The sequence below is a fragment of the Penicillium canariense genome, assembly GCF_028826845.1.
Source record: "Penicillium canariense strain IBT 26290 chromosome Unknown utg000004l_segment0_segment0, whole genome shotgun sequence".
Classification (NCBI taxonomy): Eukaryota; Fungi; Ascomycota; class Eurotiomycetes; order Eurotiales; family Aspergillaceae; genus Penicillium; species Penicillium canariense.
The window spans coordinates 3820273-3839491 of NW_026622731.1; the positions used below are offsets into that span (position 1 = coordinate 3820273).

The window sequence follows — 19219 nt, forward strand, 5'->3', positions numbered from 1 at the left end:
GACGAAGGCGAAGGAGGAAATGCTTGCGCGGCCGATAAGCTTATGACGCCAAGCGCCAGGGTCGGCCGCGCATCAGTCACGGATAGATTAATCTACAGAACTATAGAGCTTGCGGTCAAAGGATTTCATATGTCTCTTAGACGGTCATCTTGCAGTAATTTATATTCAACGGCCTGATACTAAGATTCTTTTTTAAGCGTATAGACACAACTCCAGTTCCAAGGTTCATAGTGCATCTTCCGCATCCGGCCACAGTGGGTATAGGTATATCGACAGGATTCCAACATCATGAGACGAGAAATGAAAAGAAAAGAAAAGAAAAGAGAAAAAGAGGTCAAAGAAAATGAAAAGCCGCGGGCCCTGGCTAGGCACCACCAAAGACATCGTAATAGTAATCCTCATCTAGGCCTTCCCGCACGGGCACAGGAGGGGCCTCGCCCGCGAAGGTCGCATCGTCAAACCGAACATTGAGAAGGCGAATCTTGAGCCCATAGTTGCCGACCAGATCAATGAGCTTGGTCGTCTCCGCGGTGATAGGTTGCTGGTTGAGAAGCATGAGGAGGCCATCCAGCCACTCGGACGCTACGCTGTGGCTGGCCGGCCGGAGAGTCAGGAGAACCACTTCCTTCTGGGTGGATTTGCTGCCCGTTCGGGTATGACCGTGACTCTTCGAATGCTCTGACGACGATGGCGCATAGCCGTGAATGGTAATCTTGGTGGAAGCCTGGCGAGGCGCAGTCTTCACAGTGGACGAGGACGAGTGATCGGGACTGGTCGAGATATTGGAGACTACCGAGGAAACGATGGATAGATCGACTGGTAGTCAAATGTTAGCAATAGACTTATGGATAGATATCCACAAACAGAGGTGATGCAGAGAAGCGTGGGGGGGGGCGGGGAAGCAGTGCTGGGTTCTATCTCACTTTTTTCGGGCAGCGCATCCAGCTCTGGGGCTCTGTCGCCCACAGAATCGAAATCGCCAAAATGAAGGTACCGCCGGTTATGCGATAATTGTACATATTGGTGTGAAGCCGTGGACCTGGATGCGGGCCCCGAATCCGACTTGGAATGGGACTCGAGAGAGAACCAGGCACCTTGGAGCAGGCATCGAATGCGCTGTTCCTTGACAAACTGCAGGGCCTCGTGATGGAGTTCCTCGCGCACTTGACGTAAGTGCTGGCCCCAGGCATCCTCATAGGTGAGCTCAAGAAGCTCCATCTGCAGCTCCCGCAGCCGATGGTATTCGAAGCTGGCCAGCTCCTCCTCCACATCCTGGACATCCTTGGTCCGACCGGCACCGCCCACGACGGACTCGATCAGAATGCGAACCAGCTCGACGAGCTTGTCCAGATCCTCTGTCTCCGCAGTAGTCGCTTTCCACAGGCGGAAAAAGGCCTGCAAGCCTGCTACATGCAATCGGGTCCAGTGCAGCAGCAGAGGCTTGAACAATTTATCAAAGTTGGAACGTGACTCCAGCATCATGTAATTCTTGGAATCGTCCATCTCCGATTTGTCCACCTCAAAGTGCTCATATAAGATGGATGTCACGGCCAAGGAGGCTCGGGCAATCGGGCATCGCTGGCGCGCTGGCTTCGTGGACTGCTCGAGGAGTATCTTCTGGAACTCATCCTGGTGGCTGCGGACATAGTCCGCTAGATCCATCATGCCTAGAAATCCCACTTCGCTGAACTCGGCCGCAGGACTCTCCGACTCGAAGCCCAACCGGCGCCACTTGTCCGGATGGTGTCGCTTGGAGCGTCGTGAATCATCGCTGTTTTCTGCAGCCTCATCGACGCCGCCCTTCGCCGGATTGCTAGCCACGTAGATACCCTTTAGCGCTCTTCGGTGCTCGGGCGTCTCTTGATTTAGGGGTATGTCCCGCCATTTGCGAAGGAGCACCTTCGTGAGAGACTGAAACTCGAGGAGCGGGTGTGCCAGATCCTGAAGAGCCGAGTCCTGCATGAGGACATAGACTGCCCGGATGACTCCTAGGTCCTGTAATTTCTGAATAAACTTGGGCCACTCGGCTTCAGAGTCGAAGGTGATGGAATCGCGCATCAGGGAATTGATCAACTGGAGCGCATTGGCACACAAGGCGTGATCGGCCGAGGACAGCCGGCTCACCAGCATCTCCAAGAACTGGGGATAAATCGCAATGGCTGGTTTGAGGGCCCGGAAACCAAAAAGGTCTGCTTCAGAGGCGCGGCTCCCCGCGTGTGGATGTGAGACTATGGAGACGAGTATCGACATGGCACCTCGGAGGATGTTGACGAGGGGATGGGTCACGATCAATTCAACAATCTATTCGCAATAATGACGGTATTCAGCAGGTGACGAGGCAGAGAAACAAGGGAAGAAGGAGGGGGGGGCCGGAAGAGAAGGAGGGCACACGCCACTCCATCGAGTGGAAGGAGGAAGAGAGACTTACTCGTTCGACCAACTCCTGGTCGACGCACTCCCAGCCCTTGTCGACCTCCAGGAGGCGGGCGAAGCTCGTGAGGCTATAAGCCAGGGTATTGCCGCTGGCGTGCAGGGTCAGATATCGCAAGCGAGTCAATCCCCCCTCCGTCATAAAGATGTCGGCAAAGGATGGGTCGCCAATGTTGCTTTGGAGCTTGAAGACGGCCATTTTGCGCACGGCATCCTCATCGCTCCCCAGGCGCTCCACCAATTCGGCGACGTTGACGGTATCCATGATGTCGTAGTTCCCCCCCGGGCGCGTGTTGGGGTGCTGAGAAAGGAAAAAGCGCGGAGAGTCGGGGAGGGTCAGGGGCTGTGGGGCAAGCTGGGCTGGGATCGGAGGTGTGCCGCGAGTCTAATCCTTGGAAGTACGGGACCACGAGAGAACTACAAGTCAGGGTCCGCGGCCAATTGCATCAAATCGATTATATTTTGGAGCTTGGCTTCCAAGCCCATTGAATGAGATACTCGCATATTTTCGTTCATACATGAAGAAATCAACAAAAACGGGAAGAGGGGCCCAGTGTGTTCCTGACCGGCTCCCCCCCTTCCCCCAGGGGGAATCTATACAAAGCAGTTCATCACGTCCGTTTCGTGACTCCGGAAGATGCAGCGCCCAACACCACAGAATTATGCAACCGATTAAGAATCTCTCACAAAAAAAGGGGGGTTTTTCTTCAGGTTCTTATCCAGAGGACCGGCTGGGAGAAACCTGCCAAACCCAATCCGCCGAGAGAAGCCGCGAAGGGTCACCGGCGCCATCCCACGTTCCAAATCACATGGGCGATGTCGCGTGCGGTGTTGACGGTGTCAACGACGCGGCCCAGCAGACCATGGCTGGCAACTTCCCCGTCACCGTCCCCATAAGGCATGAACATGCCCGAGGCGGTTAGTCGCAGCGGGCGGTCGGCGAGCTCAGATTCCTCTTCCGGGACGAACCATGGCTGTGCCGGATGGCGGTACTGACCGGTGAAGTCCAGAGATGGATCTTCATCCTCATCGTCCAGGAGGAAGTTGGCCGATGGTTGGGAGGGTCGAAGCGTCTCCACGGAGGAGGTTGGGGACAAGGTGGAGGAGGATGGGGACGGAGCCCACCGGCCGACGATCGACTCTCGCGGCTCCGGGGTATCGCCGCGATACTTGAGGGTGGTGGAGGGGAGGGGCGCAATGGTCTTGCTGTCGCTACTGAAACTATTGCGAGGCGTGCTTCGGTTGCTGACGGAGGCTTTGCCGGGAATTTGCCGCATCATGACCACGCCTTCATCCGATGAGGACTCCTCTTCGAAGGCGAGGGGCCACGCCTCTTCGTCTGCCTCCTTGGCTTCCACGGCGATGCACTGGACGACTTCGTTGTTGAAGTGGATGTGACGCCGCTCACTTGGGGACGTCAGTCCCGATGAGGACGACGTGGTGAGAGTGCCGCCAAAGGAATAGGTCGAACTCCCGGTCCGATGGTGGAGCTGATCAATGTCGGTGTTGGATCGGGGGAGTGGCGGTCGAGTCCAGCCATTCTCGGCCTCCTGGGCCTTGAGGATAGCGCCCGCATGTTGTAACAGGGTATGTTGGGATAGCGACCGTTGGAGAATGGTCTCGGACATGGTCTTTTTCTTGAGAATCGGTTTTCGTTCTAGGTAGGAGTTGGGGGTATCCAGACGACTGGGGGGTGGAGATGCATCCAATGCCAGGGCATCGCTGGAACTCGATGTCTTGAGGGGTCCGTAGAGCCATGTGACGTCGCAGTCCTTCAACCTACAGGCCACACATTAGTCAATGGGAGACGTCGTGGGGTCGGAGGACCACCATCGGGACCGGAGAACTCACCAATTCAATGTCTCGGGGGATATGGTGCCGAGATTGTGCTTCGCCTTGGCCCACGTTCTCCATGAGGCATTCTCGAGCCGGACTCCGTTGCTGTAGGAGCCCTTCCGCGCGGTGACATAGCGCCAGGATGCCCAGATATCCTCTTCGCGCCACTCATGAGAGAGGTAATCCACATGCCTGGACGGTTCCTCCTCGACCGACGAATCATCCGCGGCCGGGGTGTGGTAACACCACGCGGGGGGGTGGGTGGCGCCATCCGCCGACGCGTCGCTAACCGTATCCGGCTCCAGTTCGGGTCCCTCGGGTCCCTTGGGTCCCGGGAACACCTCGGAGTCGGAGTCATAAGCCGGGAGAATCAAATCGTCGTTGAGGGAGAGGCTGCTCAGGGTGGTCGGGGTGTCGGGGAGCTGATCCTGGGACGGGGTGAAGCTCGGGGAGGGCGGGATGGAGGAGAGCGTCGAGGCTACGGGGCTGGGGCACTCCCGGGCCGAGCACTCATCTTGCATCGGCGACTTGGACAGGATGTGGTCCTCGAGGAAGTAGCGCTGTGTGGTGGGCGACCGTAGGGGATCGGGGGAGAATTGTGGTGGATGCTGTTCGCGGGCGGTCACCAGCACCGCCGTCATTGCCCCGTCGCGATGATGTGCTTCTTTCACTAGGCCGGGGTGAGGAGCGGTGGAAGACTGGGTGTCGGCGAGAGGGGGGGGGAGGGGAGGTGTGAGGAGGCCAGTGTGGAAGAGGATTGCCCTTTAAAGACCAGACATCGAGGCCATAACCAGTGGAGGACAGGTGGGAGAGGAGGAAAGAAAAACTGGAAAGGTGGCGGAGAGCAGGCGGGTCCAGACCCGGGGCAACGGGGACCGGGGGAATTACTAGTGTAGATGCGGGGAGGAAGCGAGAGAGATGAGGAAGGGGGAAAGGAAGCGGATCAGAGGGAGAACCACGGATGGATATAGCAGCGCAGATAGCACAGCAAAAGCGCAGGGGTACCAAAAAGCAGGATAGCCGGCAGATAGCAGATAGCAGATAGCAGGGGAGGGGGAAGAAAAGTCTAAAAAGACCAGCAGAAGGCAGAGGCAGAGGGAGTTGACGGGGGGAAGAAAGGAAGAGGGCCAATGTGGTGACACACAACGGCCGGATATGGCATCCCCATGACATTATATAGTTGGACGACATCGAGACCGCTCCCAGCACTGCATGCCGGCCCTGATAGTTTCATGATGCCCACGCCCATTCAGTTCCATTCCATTTCCCATTACCCCCCCCCTTCCCCCCCCCCATTCTTGTTTTCGTTCGTCAATGCCGGGACCGGTCGCCACCGAGGACCGGCAGGGTCCTGTCCGATCCATGATTTTCATGACTACAAACAGACGCCTCCAAAAGTCTCCCGGGTTCTTCGCCGCGGCCCCGCTAGTGCGTTAGCGACAGGTATATACGAGACTAGACCGGACGATAATCCTCGTGTGGGCTCCACTCCCGACAGCTTCCTGCGCCAGTCGATCCAGTGGAGCTCGGCGCGAGGGGGGGCAAACGGTCGGAGTATTACGGCTGGGTTGGTACTTTGGTCATAGTACTCTCATTCGTAGGCATTGTCTGAACATCGAAATATCGAATAACTATATATAATCGATGATATAATAGCTTATCATCCACGGAAGACACCTTCATCATTATCTTACGTAGGAAAGAAACCCTCTCCGTACCCTCCCGCCGGTGAGGATGGAAGAGCCAAAAAAGGAAAAAAGAACAGTATAAAAAGGACCGGATCCGGTTCCTCCCCCATGGCCGTGCAGCACCTCGGGTCTGAGCCCCTCGCGCGCTGGGGTAGGACATGGCCATTGCCCGGCCTCTCCACCGGCCAGGCTGTCTGTCCCCGACTGACGGAGGGACAAGGGGACGAAGGCGTGCGACGGATTGTGAAGCTCCAGGTCTCACAGCGCGATCCACTTGCCCTTCCTTCCCCTTCGAGTAGTGGGTGTGGGTTAGCTCCCTTAGGTGCGTGAAGAGGCGGCTAGTGGGCGCGTTAGCTCCTTGAGGTCCCTCCTAGGCTCGCGGGAGGCCTAGTGGGATGGGCGAAGCTGCAAGTCAGAGCGACTATCGTAGAAATAAACAAATGAAATAACCCTGGTCATCATCGGATCCTCACCCTAGTTCCTCGAACCCGGTCCTGTCCCGTCCGCCTCTAATATCTAATGTACTGAGCATCGAACCGCAACCGGAAGCAGGCGATTCGCCCCTGGTCGCACGCCTGCTTCTAGAACGATGCAGATTCCCCGCCACGCGGTCATTGACCGTTTGCATCATGATAAGGAAGAGGAGGAGGAAGAGGAGGAAGAGGAGGAAGAGGAGGAGGAGGAGGTGGAGAAATCATGATAATTGGAATTAGTCATGGTATGTTATGCGCCAGAGCACGGGGCACGGGGGTGCACGCCCCAGAGGACCCTGTTGGCCGTAGCATCTCCGTAGCATCGCAATCTCGTCTCGCAATCTCGCCCTTCTGCTGGAGATCCCAACGGCAACACCAACCCCAGCGCCATGGGACCGTGCGGCTGCAGATTCTAAACACAAAATGCTCCGGCCAGCACAGCGCCTACGATCGACCGGTCGATGGGCTCGATGTAGCCGGCGCCCGCCACTAGCGAGCAGCACGGACCGTGGGGAGAAGCGTACCCCGACCCAAGGCCCCACGGTCTGGTCCGGGGACCCGGTCGAGTCGAGCTGACGACGAAAGATAAGCGTATCGACTATCGAGATTCGGTGCGGCACTGCAGCGCACAGCATTTGCTCAGACGGCCAGGTCGATGACTACGCGGCTTGCGGCTAGGCCTGGTGGCGCTCCAGCCCCATGGCTGGGCGCTTTGGCGTCCATCTGGTTTGATCCAGTCATCCAGTCCATGGTATCCCGACCGTGCATCCAGACCGTGCATCCAGACCGTGACCGGCCTCTCGAGATGTTGGGGCACCGGGGAGGGAAATGGGAAGAGCTAAGCTGCCCTGTCATGCTGGCGATCCAAGGCTCCACTATGACCATGACATGACCATGACCATCACCATCACCGTTTCCTATCATCTCGATGGAGAAGAGCGTGATGACTTCCCTGCCCTCCCAGATGTACGCCGGCCATGCAGCTGCACAACGTCGCGATAGGGCCTCCGGGGGGGCAAAACAAGAAGAGCCACAGAAAATGTTGTACACGCAGAATTGCCTTTTGTCTGTGCGCTTGCATGGCCCTGGTCCTTTTGGTGGTTACAGAGAGGCCCAGCGGACCGATGATTGGCGGCCACTTAAAACCCTCCGATCGTCGAGGGCGCAATCCGAGGCCGTTAACCAGTGACATGGTCGCTTCGCTGCATGTTACCGCACAATTTCCCTGGGAGTCCGAGTTTAGGCCCTTTCTCTCCAGTTCCAGTTCCAGCACCAGCACCAGCTGCAGCTACAGCTGCAGCTGCACCAGCCGTCGCCTCTGAAACCGCCCGAGTCTGCCGCCAATTTGGTGCTATCAAAGACCAAGGTGCCAGAGAGCCCGATTCTGGCCCACTGCGGGATCCCGGGGCACTCCTCCAGTCAACCGGATTTCCCTTCGGCCCACCTCCTGCGGGCTCCCCGCGGAGACGTGATGACGCCGGTGCATGGCGAGCAGGACGTGCAATTTAATGCTAACAAAAGCAAAATCAATGACCAAAGCAGCCCAAACAACCAAATTCCTCCCTTCCCCATCCCCTCCCCCCCCACCCCCACGGCTGCTACCGCTAACGTCTGTCACCATCCTTGGTCCCCATTGGCCATTGAGCTCTATAATTTCTCGCACACCTCATCCTGGGCGGCTCTCGCGAAGGGCCAGAGGCTCGGGTAACATGCCCTTGCGACGCGCTCCGATGCAGCCATTGATATCTATCCCGGGCAAGTGGATAGCAAGGCCATACACCTGAGACACTGGAGACAGCCCATTTCTCGACCTGATACTCGGCATCGCCCCTCGTCTCTTGGCCCCAAAGCTATCTGACCGCAGCACCAACCTGCTCGCCAACGGCCGTGCGGATCGATCATCACCCCAGGCACCAATTGGCGTGTGCAGGACGTCCTATCACCCTATCGCCCCATCACCCCCATCGCCCTATCGCCCTGTCCCGCCCAGCCGCCCCCTGCGTGGCCGTCCTGCCTTGGATTTTGCCCTGATGTACCTCAACGGCCCGGCATCGTGTGCAATGCATGGCCCCCGTAGCAAACAGACAGGGCTCCTCGGCAAGCAATGATAACAATATATCCCCACCTCATTCGCCTACAAGCATATTTTGTAGCCATTGCACGCTACCATGAGCGGGGTCAAACGCGCCATTGAAAATGCGCCGACCAGTCTCTTTCCCGATTTCCTGGTTTGATCGGCTGCGATCTTCCGAACTTCGGAGGTATTCGAACTATGTCCTGACCATAATGGCCCGAGCGCGCAGATCCCGTGTCTTTTTCGACCGCGGGACTTTGCGGACATGGGTCACATGACGGTGGCGTATCCCCAAAGAGGCTAGCCTGAAATGCCCCCTCCGTCCCCGCGTAGTCAACGGACGAGCGCAAGCAGGGCTAGACGACGAAGCCGGAAATTTTCACACGCCTTTGCATTGCCCCTAGTGAAACAATGGCTGAGGTGGTAGATTCAGGCCCGGTCGAGCCGCAGGCCCGGCATGTCGTGTATTGTGGAGGTGAGTACCCCCCGTGGTCGGCATTGTGGGCTCTCGAAAATCGGAGCTCTGCAAGGGTGTATTACATGAGTGCAAAAAGAGCTGACGAAACCGATTCGGCAGTGTGTACTCTCCCCCCCGAGGTAAGACTTCGGCCCTTGCGCTTTTCTCCGAATAAGCGGGGCTTGCGCTTCCGCACCGGACGCCATTGACACAAACTGGAATAGTATTGCGAGTTTGGAGGAACGGCCAAGAAATGCGAGGAGTGGCTGAAAGACGAACACGACGACCTGTGGACTCGGCTCTACTCTGACGGTATGACGGGACAAACCGGCCCTAGGGCCGACACAAATACACCGATAAGACAGATTATCTGATATTGTGCTTACCAGATGCGTTGAACGCCAATCTCTCCACCCTCTCCGTCTCCGCCCAAGAGCGTGCCGCAAAGGATGCCGCAAAGAAAGAGGCCAAGGCGGCACAGAACGAAGCCCGCGATGCCGAGCGCAAGGCCGCGTCCAAGATTCAGATCAAGCGCGTGGAGCGGAACAAGCGCAAGCACGTGACGGTCATTTCGGGGCTGGAGATCTTCGGATTCGAGAACAAGAAGCTGGCCAAGGAGCTGGGCAAGAAGTTTGCGACGGGGTCGTCCGTCACTCGATCCGCCGCCGGGACGGAGGAGATCACGGTGCAGGGCGACGTGAGTGAGGATGTGAAGGAGTGGCTGCTGGAAGTCTACGGTAGCAAGGTGCCCGAGGCCAACATCGAGCTCATCGAGGACAAAAAGAAGAAGAAGAGCGAGGCATGAGGGAGCTCTAATGACGACAACGAATCCATAGCGGATAGGGTATTATGACATGACCAAAATACTAAAAGTACATGAGAAACAGACAGCGCCCAGTAGGGATCACATAATACTGCCTGCAGTAAGATGGGGGAAAGACCGTAGCGAATCGCAGTGTCACAGCTGCTTCAGTAGTCCCAGAGGATCGTGATCGGTTGGCGCATCGTCAGAGTCCGTCCGAGCGCTCGCGGTGGCCATGGCACTCGGTGCCGCCTGCGCGTGCTCAAGGCTTTGCCGCCGGTCCGCGAGACTAGACGGGTACCATGACGATGATGCCGGTTCGCTCTCCGGATCATGGACACCCAACACTGATTCCCAAGTATCAGATAGGGGAGCAAGGCCCGTGGAAGACTCATTCACCAGCGTCGCGAGTTCTGTCGGCAGAGATCGAGCTTCATCCTGCGGCGAGCTGATAGCAGGCCAATTCTGAAGGACCAGTGCCAGCACCAAGACCAGGAACGCGCTACCGACAATGCCCCAGACAATGCGCAGCCGCCGACTGATGCGAGACTGCCATTCGGTCTCCCTCTGCTCCCAGCTATCAATCTCCTGCCGCACCGCTGCAAGCCGCTTGCCCAGATCCTCCACCCTCTGTCGGCCCTTCTTCATGCGCTCGTCCAGCGCGTCAGCTTTCTGGATTTGCGGCTCAAATCCCTTGAGCTCGTTAATCTGCTTGCGAATGTCCTGGTCCAGCCCGGCTGTTTCGCGATCGAAATCATTGAGGAGGGTAGATGCCGAGTCAGAGAGCTCCTGGAACGACCCGATAGTCGCGTTGAGCGCCGTGATCTTCTCCAGTAGATTGTAATATGTATAGTCCAGCCGCCGGGTGACGTCCGTCGCCAGCGTTCCTATGGAGGCAAGCGCCGATCGCAGATATCTATAGATCTCGTCAGCACGGAGCCCGGCCGTGATAGTATCGCATCACAGCGCGACTAGTGAGAACCCGTACTCTTCACCTTGTTTTCGTCGCTTTTGGACCTGTTCCAAATCCTCCATCGATTGTATCTCCTGCCGTCGAATCGGGCCCAGCCGCTCATGTTGCTCTGGGGTATCCAAGAGACTGCCTTTGCGACTGCCGGTGCCCAGGCCACTAGCAGAATTCGGACCCCAACGGGATCTGGTCGACTCTTGAGTGATTGGCGCCAGTGAGCCGTCATCGCTCTCGCGCTCCTTGTCCCGGCTGCCCGACCAGGTGGGCAGCAGCCCCCGCGCGCTCGCCGAGGACGCGAGGTGGCTCATGGGGCGTGGCAGACGGAGTTCCCGCGACTTGCTATGCTTGTGACGGTGATGTGACTTCAGCCCACCAGAGCTCCGCAGCGGCTCAACAAGCTGGCGAGCGGACGATTGGGGGTCGGCGTGCGGGAGAGAGTCGTTAGTCGAGGTCGGTCGATCCGGACCATGGGGCAGCCAATGGTGCAAGCGTCGAGAAGAGAGTTGGTCGGTCAGGGACTCGTCGCGGCCTGCAAACGGCTCGTCGGCCGTGGGTTGGTCATTGGGCCGGGGAACGGAGGATCCATGGGTCAACGGGAAGGTGGCGGAGGCCGCTCGGGAGGTCGATAACGGGGATTTGAGGTGGTGCAAGTCCATGTCGGCGCGCAGACATTATATCATTATTATGATCGGTTTCGAAATGCGGACAGCGCCGAGGAACGGGTGTGGAACGAGTTGCGACGGTGGAGTTCGAAGGGGGAGGGGGAAGGATGACGGCAAGTCGGCCGAGCGCTACAGAAGCGCAAAGTGCCAAACAGATCGGCATTGGTTGCCGAGTTGCCTAGCAGAAGAAACCCCGTGGGTACAGGGCCGGGGCCGAGATCTACGTTGATCAGCTGTTATACGAGGAACTAGACCTCAGATGCAGATGCAGAGGGAAAAGTACTATGGAATTGTCTCGTTCGAAATATAGATACTGGAGTGAAACTAGTTGAATCCTTCGGAAACCACTCCCAGAGAACGCCGGTGACCCAACCTCGCACGCCGATGATCCCTTTTTCCAAAGAAGAGTAAGCGGCCTGGATGGTATATGTACATGCAAGTCGATTGTGATAAAACGGATGGCAGCAGTGACAATCGGACACCGTGCTTGCCTTGTCTTTAAGAGCTGAGCAGCTTGTTGCGCTTCTCGCGACGCTTCAAGCGCTCGACGCGCTTGTGGTGCATCTTTTCAGCCATCTTCTCATAGCGAGCCTTCTCCTCCTTGGCTGCTCGTCGGTCCTTGATGCGCTGGATACGGGCCTAGGTGGGGAGGAGGTGTTAGCTACCACATGGAAAGAAAGAGAGACGATTGTGTCGATGAGGCATTAGGACAGCGGGGCGGGAAGATGGTGGGAACGCAGAGAGGGAAGGACCAGCAAAGGCAGTAATATGGTTGAGTAACAAAGTAGAAGTGCGAAACCTCGAGGATAGACCGTACCTGACGCTCGGCCTCCTTCTCCTCCTTCATCTCACGTTCACGGTCCTTGTTGGCTTCATGTTGCTTGCGTACCTCCTGACGCTTAGCGTATGAGGTTAAGCCGGCGCTAGGGCGGAAGGCCTTCTTGGTGGCATGCCAGTTCTTGCCTAGAAAGGGAAAAGAGTCGGGTCAGCGGGGGGGATGAGGACCGACAGCAGTGGGGAACCCCTCGGGTTTGTTTTTGGCAGACTGACCGTTTTTGCGCATGCCCGCGGCCAGCGGGGCTGTTGCAGGCGCGGCAGCAGGCACTTCGGTAGCGGCGGACGACATGGTGGAAGTTTATGCCAGGGACTGGAGACTTGACAGGACCCAGGGCGGACGAGGGTGCGAGGAGAGGGCTAGAAGTGAAGTCGATCGCAATTCTCACCTTGCACGGCGCGCGGGCGAAATTTTCACCGCGAGATTATCTGATCTTGATAACCGGGCTTGGCGTCGGGCGCTAGCATTTTCTGCACTCGGACAGCCAGTCTCGAGTCTCGCCCGCTCCACTCTTCCTACGCACTTCTCTTCCTTTTTCTCCATCTAGCCTGACTTCCGTGCGCTTTTCCCCTGCCAGACGCCCCCGATCCCTGCTTTTCTTTAGGCTCGCTTCTGCAGGCGGGGCTTGGCTACAGCAAAATCGCTCGTTTCACCGCCCCTCCCCCCACCACCCGCCGTGCATCCGAGTCGACTCAGGCAAACCGCTCACTTAAAATCCCCGCGTCTCGCCCTCTGCCCTCTCTGCCCCCTTTCCCTTCGAACCATGCTCCACCGATAACCTGTCTTCTGCGTCTGAGTGATTGTTGGAAGCCTTGATGGCGGCGGCCGAGCATGCGATCACCATCAGCGATGAGTCAATGGCAATGGAGCTGCCATCTCTCCCGCCCAACCAGGGCGTTGAGGCGATGAAAGATATTATCTTCGGATCGGTGAGTGGTGTTTGGCGCATACCTTGGCTGCGCATGCAGGAAACTGACCCTGACTCAACTCCAGACGGCAGGCATGGCTGGGAAACTCATCGAGTATCCCTTCGACACGGTCAAAGTCCGACTCCAATCCCAACCAGAGCACCTCCCCCTTCGATACACCGGACCGCTGGACTGCTTCAAGCAGTCTTTTCAGACAGATGGCGTTCGGGGATTATACCGGGGGATCAGTGCCCCCATGACCGGGGCCGCCGTGGAAACCAGCTGTCTCTTCTTTAGCTACCGCATTATCCAAGACACACTGCGGGCCACCGTCTTCCCGGGGGTGGAGCAGTTGCCCTTCGCGGCTCTGCTTCTCAGTGGCGCCCTGTCCGGCTCCATCACGTCGCTGGCCCTCACGCCCATTGAACTGATCAAATGCAAAATCCAAGTCCCCCTAGAGTCTGCAGGCCACAAGCCCCCTGGGCCACTCGCCATGGTCGTGACCGTTTTCCGCCAGGAGGGATTAGGAGGCTTCTGGCGCGGCCAGCTGGGAACCCTGATTCGAGAGACCGGCGGTAGTGCCGCCTGGTTTGGTGGCTACGAGGGAGTCTCGTCGCTGCTCCGCAGCTACTCCCAATCTGGCGCTCCAGGGTCCGCCGAGGCTCTCCCTGTGTACCAACAGATGATCGCCGGAGCGACGGCAGGAATCAGCTACAACTTCCTGTTCTACCCGGCGGATACCATCAAGTCGCGGATGCAAACCGCTGACATTTCGACCATGGCCGCCAACGGGGAGCGGCAAACCTTTTGGAGCGTCGGACGCGGGCTTTGGAGACAGCAAGGCCTCAAGGGCATGTACCGCGGGTGCGGGATCACCTGTGTGCGCTCGGCGCCCAGCTCGGCCTTTATCTTCTCCGTCTACGAAGGATTGCGAGCTTATTTTGGATGAGTCGACTAGACCACAGACCTCAGACCACAGATTCCAGACCACCATGTCCGACATATAGATTTCTGCGGTTGGATTTTGACGTGCATATGCCTATTCTATCTAACTATTACCTATCTACCTGTACCTGGTCCTTTTATCCCTTGGTCTTTTCGTTTTATACCCTCTGATATGACCCCCGAAAAAGAATTGTCCCGTTTCATCCCCCTTCTCCTCCTTCTCTGACCCTCTACTCCAATCGTACTCGGTGGAGCTTGAAGCTCACGCACTGATCCAGGAAAATGATGTGTGCTGCAAGCCGTTACTGTTGATCTTTGCCAAACTTGGAGTCCAGATCCCCGTGCGTTGGACAATGGATCGATTGTATCAATTGTATCAATTGCATCAGCAGTAGATCATCCTTCATTTCTCCCCGTGGTATCGTGACTACGTAAACTATACTCCCTACGCCAGGCACAAGAGACGGTAGCCCCTACTGCCATGCCAATTCCCCTCGTGGCAGAGCAGCTTCTGGCCCGGCGACTGCCACGATGCTCATCCCTTCGTGTCCACCCTTTTCGGCGGCATCTAAGAAATCCTGAACGGTCATCGCCAGTCCCCGCTCGCTCAGCAGATCCTCGCCGGTCAGAGTTCCTCGCTGAAGAGGACCATTCAACCCTCCATTTAACTCCCACACCTGCCCATCTCTCACAACAAAGGCCACAAAATGGTGGTGATTGTCGTCTTGCGGCGAAGGGGCAATCGACGAACCCCGCGAGGCAGCGTCCATATGGGCCTCCTCGAGGAACTTGGAATCATACAGTAATTGCGCCCTCTCGGCAGGGCCCAGCTCAACGGCTTGTTTGAAGAGGGCGTCCAGTCTCGACCCGGTGGGAACATGCTGACCACCTTCCAGATTCCAGACCGAGTGAAGGAGCGCCATCAGCCCGCAAGCATGCCCGATCGTCTGTCTCATCCACATCACCGGCTCATCCGGGCCCGAGCCATGGTATTCGGGGACGGTGGGCTCGATGGCCGAACGGGCAGCATTGTAGATTGGCCTGTCCGCGAGCAGGATCAAAGCATAGACGGGCCGGGGAACCCAGGCGAGCAGCTCTGGGCATGTGGAGAGAACATCATGAAAGGCAAGATCTCGGGAGATGCCCAGGTTCCGACAAAGATGCGATAGCACTTCTGGGTTGTTCTCTGCAAGAAGTTATCGTCAGGGGCAAGCACCCGCCCGCAGGGGAAGGGAGAAAGTCGTACCGAGAGGGATGAACGTCTTGCGGCCATCGACAATCTGCGCCGCGGGAATACTCGACATGGCCAATTCCTATCTCGTGAGATAGATCCTCGATATCAGAGATCAGAGATTGACGAGCAGCCTCTAGTCCTTATTGGAGATTGGAAGTGAGAGCGGCTGTTTGGACGACGCGAGATGCGGGGAATGGAGCTCCCGTCGCGGCATACACCGTAGGGCTGGAATAGCCCCCCCCGCGCCACCACTGCCACGACTGAGACAGTCGACTGGTCTGTTCACCAGGACGGTATCTCACTCTCCCTTCGTTTGGGTCAACATCTGAGCAACGGGACTCTCGGACCGAGGCAATGATGAGCATCCCAGTGATCCGTTGCGTTAGAGATGCGAGTCTCGCCGACCGACCCCTCAATGCTCTCCAGTGGGCACCGCAACATTGCATGCAATACCAAGTTCCTGATTAAATCTGGTCCAAGCGAATCAATGGCTCCTGGGAAGCCATGACAGACTAGCAGCTCACAGAGTCCGCTGGTTTGGTCTCGTATAAATGGCCCGCTACACCCAAAGGTCCTCGCAGGATCAGACAAGCGAGCGGTTTGCTCCTCTCCACGGACTGTCCGTCTGTCGGAAATTCAGGGCCCTTCAGGGCTGCTCAGGGCTCCACGCTACTGTGGTACAGCTTATAGGGATATTGAGTTGTCTGGAGCAGAGATGCATTGCTAAGAAGACTGCTGCGATGCTGCTATAGCTAGCACATACACCTGGCAATGGCAGAGACGTGAGATCTGCAAGACTCCCCTTCCTGAGAATAGATGAATCCGGGGTTGCTACCAATCATGGCATCCATCAAAGTCATCAAGGGGCGACAAATCCACCAGGCGAGGATTCAGCTACGACTGCGTATCGCGTCGCTCGTCCGTCGATGGGACCTACTCCCCAGGTCCACAGCCCAAGAACATCGTTGTGGTGGGAGCATCCTTTGCAAGATCCCATACGGTCTGCTGTCTGGCGAGGTCAGTGCCATCCGGGTCCCGAGTTGGTCGTGATCGAGAGGAACAGCCATTTTCAGATGACCTAGGCTTTACCACGATTTGGCGTGATGGGCGGCCACTCCTTCATTCCATACTCCCCTACATCAAGGTCCCTCGGAGGGCATACTGCTGGATCAAAAATCCAGTGGAGTGTATAGTTCTCAGTTAGGGTAGCCGCAATGGAGGGAAGGTCTAGGTCACAGTGGGTGAATGGATCGACTATGAATACTTAGTCCTGGCAACCAGTGCCTCTGCAGAGCTTCCGTCGAGAGTCTTCCAGACCGAGAAAAAAGACGGGTTGAATCAATTGAATGCCAGTGTCTGCGACTGTAAGAATCCCAGGATATGGGCGCCATCGGTGGCGGTCCAGCTGGCATCAAACTAGCCGCAAATACTAAAGCACATTTTCCTGAGGCCAACGGCAGATTGAGTACCGGCAGAAGTGGTGGGAGGGCGAAACCAAGCTCACGCTTAGACGAATAAGAGCACCCCATATACTTGGCTCCTGAATTACTAACGTTAGATATAACAAGAGTATCGCGTACATGACTAAAACGGACAAATGGAGCTAGTTTTCTCCTTGGGCAAGTAGAAGATCAAGATAGACAGCCCGCGGGCCTGGAAATTTCTCGGTGCGAAGCCGTGTTGGGACGATTCCGGAAGTGCCAGTTCCAGGAAAATATAATACAAATCTAGGCATTGTGCTATGATTTTGATGTTGGGGGGATGATGCAATGCTATTTGCAAAAGGGCTGGAGTTAAGATTGTTTCCGCACATTTATCTAGGGTCGGTAATACCATCCAGCTTAGAATATAGTAAATAAACACGCTGACCTACGTCGCACTGCCATTGAAAGCGATATCCGCTGGGAGGTCCTGGGTTCCCACATCCGGAAACTGAGCCAGACTGTTAACACCCCAGATCCATGCCTGTTCCTGTGTGATACTGCCTGGCCCGAACAGGTCAGGAAAAAGTGGCTCGGGGGGTGCATCCAAGCCTTGATCAGATAGAACTACGCACAATAAGTTAGAAGATCTTTTACATCAAATACTGACTGGGAGCATACCTCGGTCAAAATCACATAGAGCCTGCGACATAGTAGGGTCTTCAATGTAGTTGAACATTGTCGCATCTGTTGTTGATGCCTCCGCCAGGCCAAATGCTTGATCACCCACGGTCTCGGTCACATTTTGAGACGATTGGAGGTGCCCGATGTCTAAATCCTGAGCTTGAGCGGACACTTCATTCCCCGAGCATGTGAGCATCTCCTTTAACTCTTTTTCCATGACCAGTTTGGTCAGTCGCTCAAGTATGTCGAGTCCCTGCGCCGCGAGAGCGGATTTTGATCTGGCCTTCAAATGTACTTGCATTCTCAGTAATTTCCGTAGCCCCATTTTGGTCTGGTATGAATGAGGGCTAAGCGGCTCGATACTGGCCAAGATGCACAGCATTACGCCAGCGGTGAAGGTATGGATGCCGAGAAAGGCCGCGGCGTACGTATCAGCCGCGAGAGAAAAGATAGAGTTTGCGCCGATTTCAGATGTTCTCAGAGCTGCATCACGACAAGCTTGGAGAGACAGCTGAAGAGGATTTCGAGTTGAGACTTCGCTATCGTCGTCAAGGTCTGGATCTCCTCGGGAAATGGTTTTGAAACTGAGAAGGGGACGGTGAACAAGGATCCTCGCGTTCTCATAGGCAAATTCGAGAGCAAGAGCCTGAAGCCGATAGATATGATTCTCAAATTCAGGTCCTGAAGCACCAATGTCTCGATCCATTCCCTCTGCGGATGTGTACGTCGCAGAGGATGTTCTGGCGTCATCGAGATGCAGTGGGGAGTGAATCTCTTCCTTCCATTTCTGCAGACGTATATCAAGGCCGGATACTTTCCTAATAAGACTGTGTAGACTAGATTTCGAGTCCAGTCTCCCTCTCTGGGTGGTCCCTGGACATGATCCACGGCCGTAGAGGCCGGTCAGGATATCCTTTATGATAACAGAAAGCTTCGACATGAGGCACTTGTAAGACAAAAGGCTGGCGGGACATTGGTTTGCGGCGTCAAAAGATACAGTTGGCTGGCTGGTCGCGAATTTTGCCAGGGGGTCTAATAGTTCCACGTCACAGTCCGCATCTTTGATGCCGTGGGGGTAACCGTAGGACATGGAGCAAAAGGTCTCGATCTCGTAGATGGCCCACCAACACCGTTTCCGTGTTTCGTATTGCCGAGACATTGCAGGAGATATGGGACCTGTGGTATATGACTTGCGGTGTAGATTCAGAGCCTGCGCTATGCGTAGCCCACAGCCACAGACTGGCCATGCCAGGCCCGGGTTCCCGTGGTAGAGATAGTACGTTCCCAACAAGATACAGGTTTGGACTGCCTCTAGTGAACCCAGTGAGACAATATCCAAGAGCTTGGCTCTAATGAAGGACAGAATTTTGTGCCTCTGGGCCGTGGGATCGATATTGTAGGTCTGCAGCAGTTGTTTCCGGTGGTCTCCAGTATATTGCAATGCAATGGCGATAACAACGAGAAACACGCTGGTGAATCCAGGGCCGGGATGAGGCCCTGCGGGCTGTTCATCATAAAGCTGCTGCCAGGTTTGGCGGAAATCGTCTTGATGGAATATAAGCATGAACCAGTGAATCCGGTCAAAGTACGTGTCCACCAGTAAGGCTGCTACTTCACGAGGGGGAAGTAATGCGACAAGCTCCGCCGTTATGGATTGGAATTCTCGTCGCCGCATGCTAGGGGCACTTGTCATCCCGGGATATAGACCTGTTTGAGGCAGATTGTTGGCCGGTTCAACTAAATCTGGCCGGCGCTGTGTTTGACCTCCCGGCAAGGCCGCGGTCATCGATGGATCCGGTG

General features: G+C 56.4%; 10 protein-coding genes across 10 annotated transcripts; 4 read left to right on the forward strand and 6 right to left on the reverse strand.

Annotated features, from left to right (window-relative positions):
- Window positions 1-364: 364 nt before the first annotated feature.
- Window positions 365-2695, reverse strand: N7482_007658 (ELMO/CED-12 family protein; the record flags this gene model as incomplete). The annotated part of the gene is made up of 3 exons (XM_056689782.1): window positions 365-816; window positions 924-2301; window positions 2429-2695. 3 exons carry the CDS (start codon window positions 2693-2695, stop codon window positions 365-367), a joined length of 2097 nt encoding a protein of 698 aa, XP_056542211.1.
- Window positions 2696-3209: 514 nt separating this feature from the next.
- N7482_007659 (protein phosphatase regulator REG1) lies at window positions 3210-4907 on the reverse strand (the record flags this gene model as incomplete). Its single annotated transcript, XM_056689783.1, has 2 exons — window positions 3210-4209; window positions 4282-4907. 2 exons carry the CDS (start codon window positions 4905-4907, stop codon window positions 3210-3212), a joined length of 1626 nt encoding a protein of 541 aa, XP_056542212.1.
- Window positions 4908-5580: 673 nt separating this feature from the next.
- On the forward strand, window positions 5581-6654 carry N7482_007660 (uncharacterized protein; the record flags this gene model as incomplete). The annotated part of the gene is made up of 4 exons (XM_056689784.1): window positions 5581-5694; window positions 5765-5837; window positions 5923-6262; window positions 6507-6654. The coding sequence occupies 4 exons, from the start codon at window positions 5581-5583 to the stop codon at window positions 6652-6654; spliced, it is 675 nt and encodes a 224-aa protein (XP_056542213.1).
- A 661-nt stretch (window positions 6655-7315) lies between these two features.
- Window positions 7316-8535, forward strand: N7482_007661 (uncharacterized protein; the record flags this gene model as incomplete). The annotated part of the gene is made up of 3 exons (XM_056689785.1): window positions 7316-7393; window positions 7686-8131; window positions 8226-8535. The coding sequence occupies 3 exons, from the start codon at window positions 7316-7318 to the stop codon at window positions 8533-8535; spliced, it is 834 nt and encodes a 277-aa protein (XP_056542214.1).
- A 377-nt stretch (window positions 8536-8912) lies between these two features.
- Window positions 8913-9763, forward strand: tma22 (putative RNA binding protein Tma22; the record flags this gene model as incomplete). The annotated part of the gene is made up of 4 exons (XM_056689786.1): window positions 8913-8976; window positions 9079-9098; window positions 9183-9270; window positions 9348-9763. 4 exons carry the CDS (start codon window positions 8913-8915, stop codon window positions 9761-9763), a joined length of 588 nt encoding a protein of 195 aa, XP_056542215.1.
- A 153-nt stretch (window positions 9764-9916) lies between these two features.
- N7482_007663 (uncharacterized protein) lies at window positions 9917-11386 on the reverse strand (the record flags this gene model as incomplete). The annotated part of the gene is made up of 2 exons (XM_056689787.1): window positions 9917-10676; window positions 10749-11386. The coding sequence occupies 2 exons, from the start codon at window positions 11384-11386 to the stop codon at window positions 9917-9919; spliced, it is 1398 nt and encodes a 465-aa protein (XP_056542216.1).
- A 504-nt stretch (window positions 11387-11890) lies between these two features.
- On the reverse strand, window positions 11891-12518 carry N7482_007664 (CGR1 family protein; the record flags this gene model as incomplete). Its single annotated transcript, XM_056689788.1, has 3 exons — window positions 11891-12031; window positions 12210-12355; window positions 12443-12518. 3 exons carry the CDS (start codon window positions 12516-12518, stop codon window positions 11891-11893), a joined length of 363 nt encoding a protein of 120 aa, XP_056542217.1.
- A 524-nt stretch (window positions 12519-13042) lies between these two features.
- amcA (putative mitochondrial ornithine carrier protein AmcA/Ort1) lies at window positions 13043-14084 on the forward strand (the record flags this gene model as incomplete). The annotated part of the gene is made up of 2 exons (XM_056689789.1): window positions 13043-13156; window positions 13221-14084. 2 exons carry the CDS (start codon window positions 13043-13045, stop codon window positions 14082-14084), a joined length of 978 nt encoding a protein of 325 aa, XP_056542218.1.
- A 469-nt stretch (window positions 14085-14553) lies between these two features.
- N7482_007666 (ubiquitin carboxyl-terminal hydrolase) lies at window positions 14554-15384 on the reverse strand (the record flags this gene model as incomplete). Its single annotated transcript, XM_056689790.1, has 2 exons — window positions 14554-15266; window positions 15327-15384. 2 exons carry the CDS (start codon window positions 15382-15384, stop codon window positions 14554-14556), a joined length of 771 nt encoding a protein of 256 aa, XP_056542219.1.
- A 1799-nt stretch (window positions 15385-17183) lies between these two features.
- On the reverse strand, window positions 17184-19205 carry N7482_007667 (transcription factor domain-containing protein; the record flags this gene model as incomplete). The annotated part of the gene is made up of 2 exons (XM_056689791.1): window positions 17184-17362; window positions 17417-19205. The coding sequence occupies 2 exons, from the start codon at window positions 19203-19205 to the stop codon at window positions 17184-17186; spliced, it is 1968 nt and encodes a 655-aa protein (XP_056542220.1).
- Window positions 19206-19219: the final 14 nt, after the last annotated feature.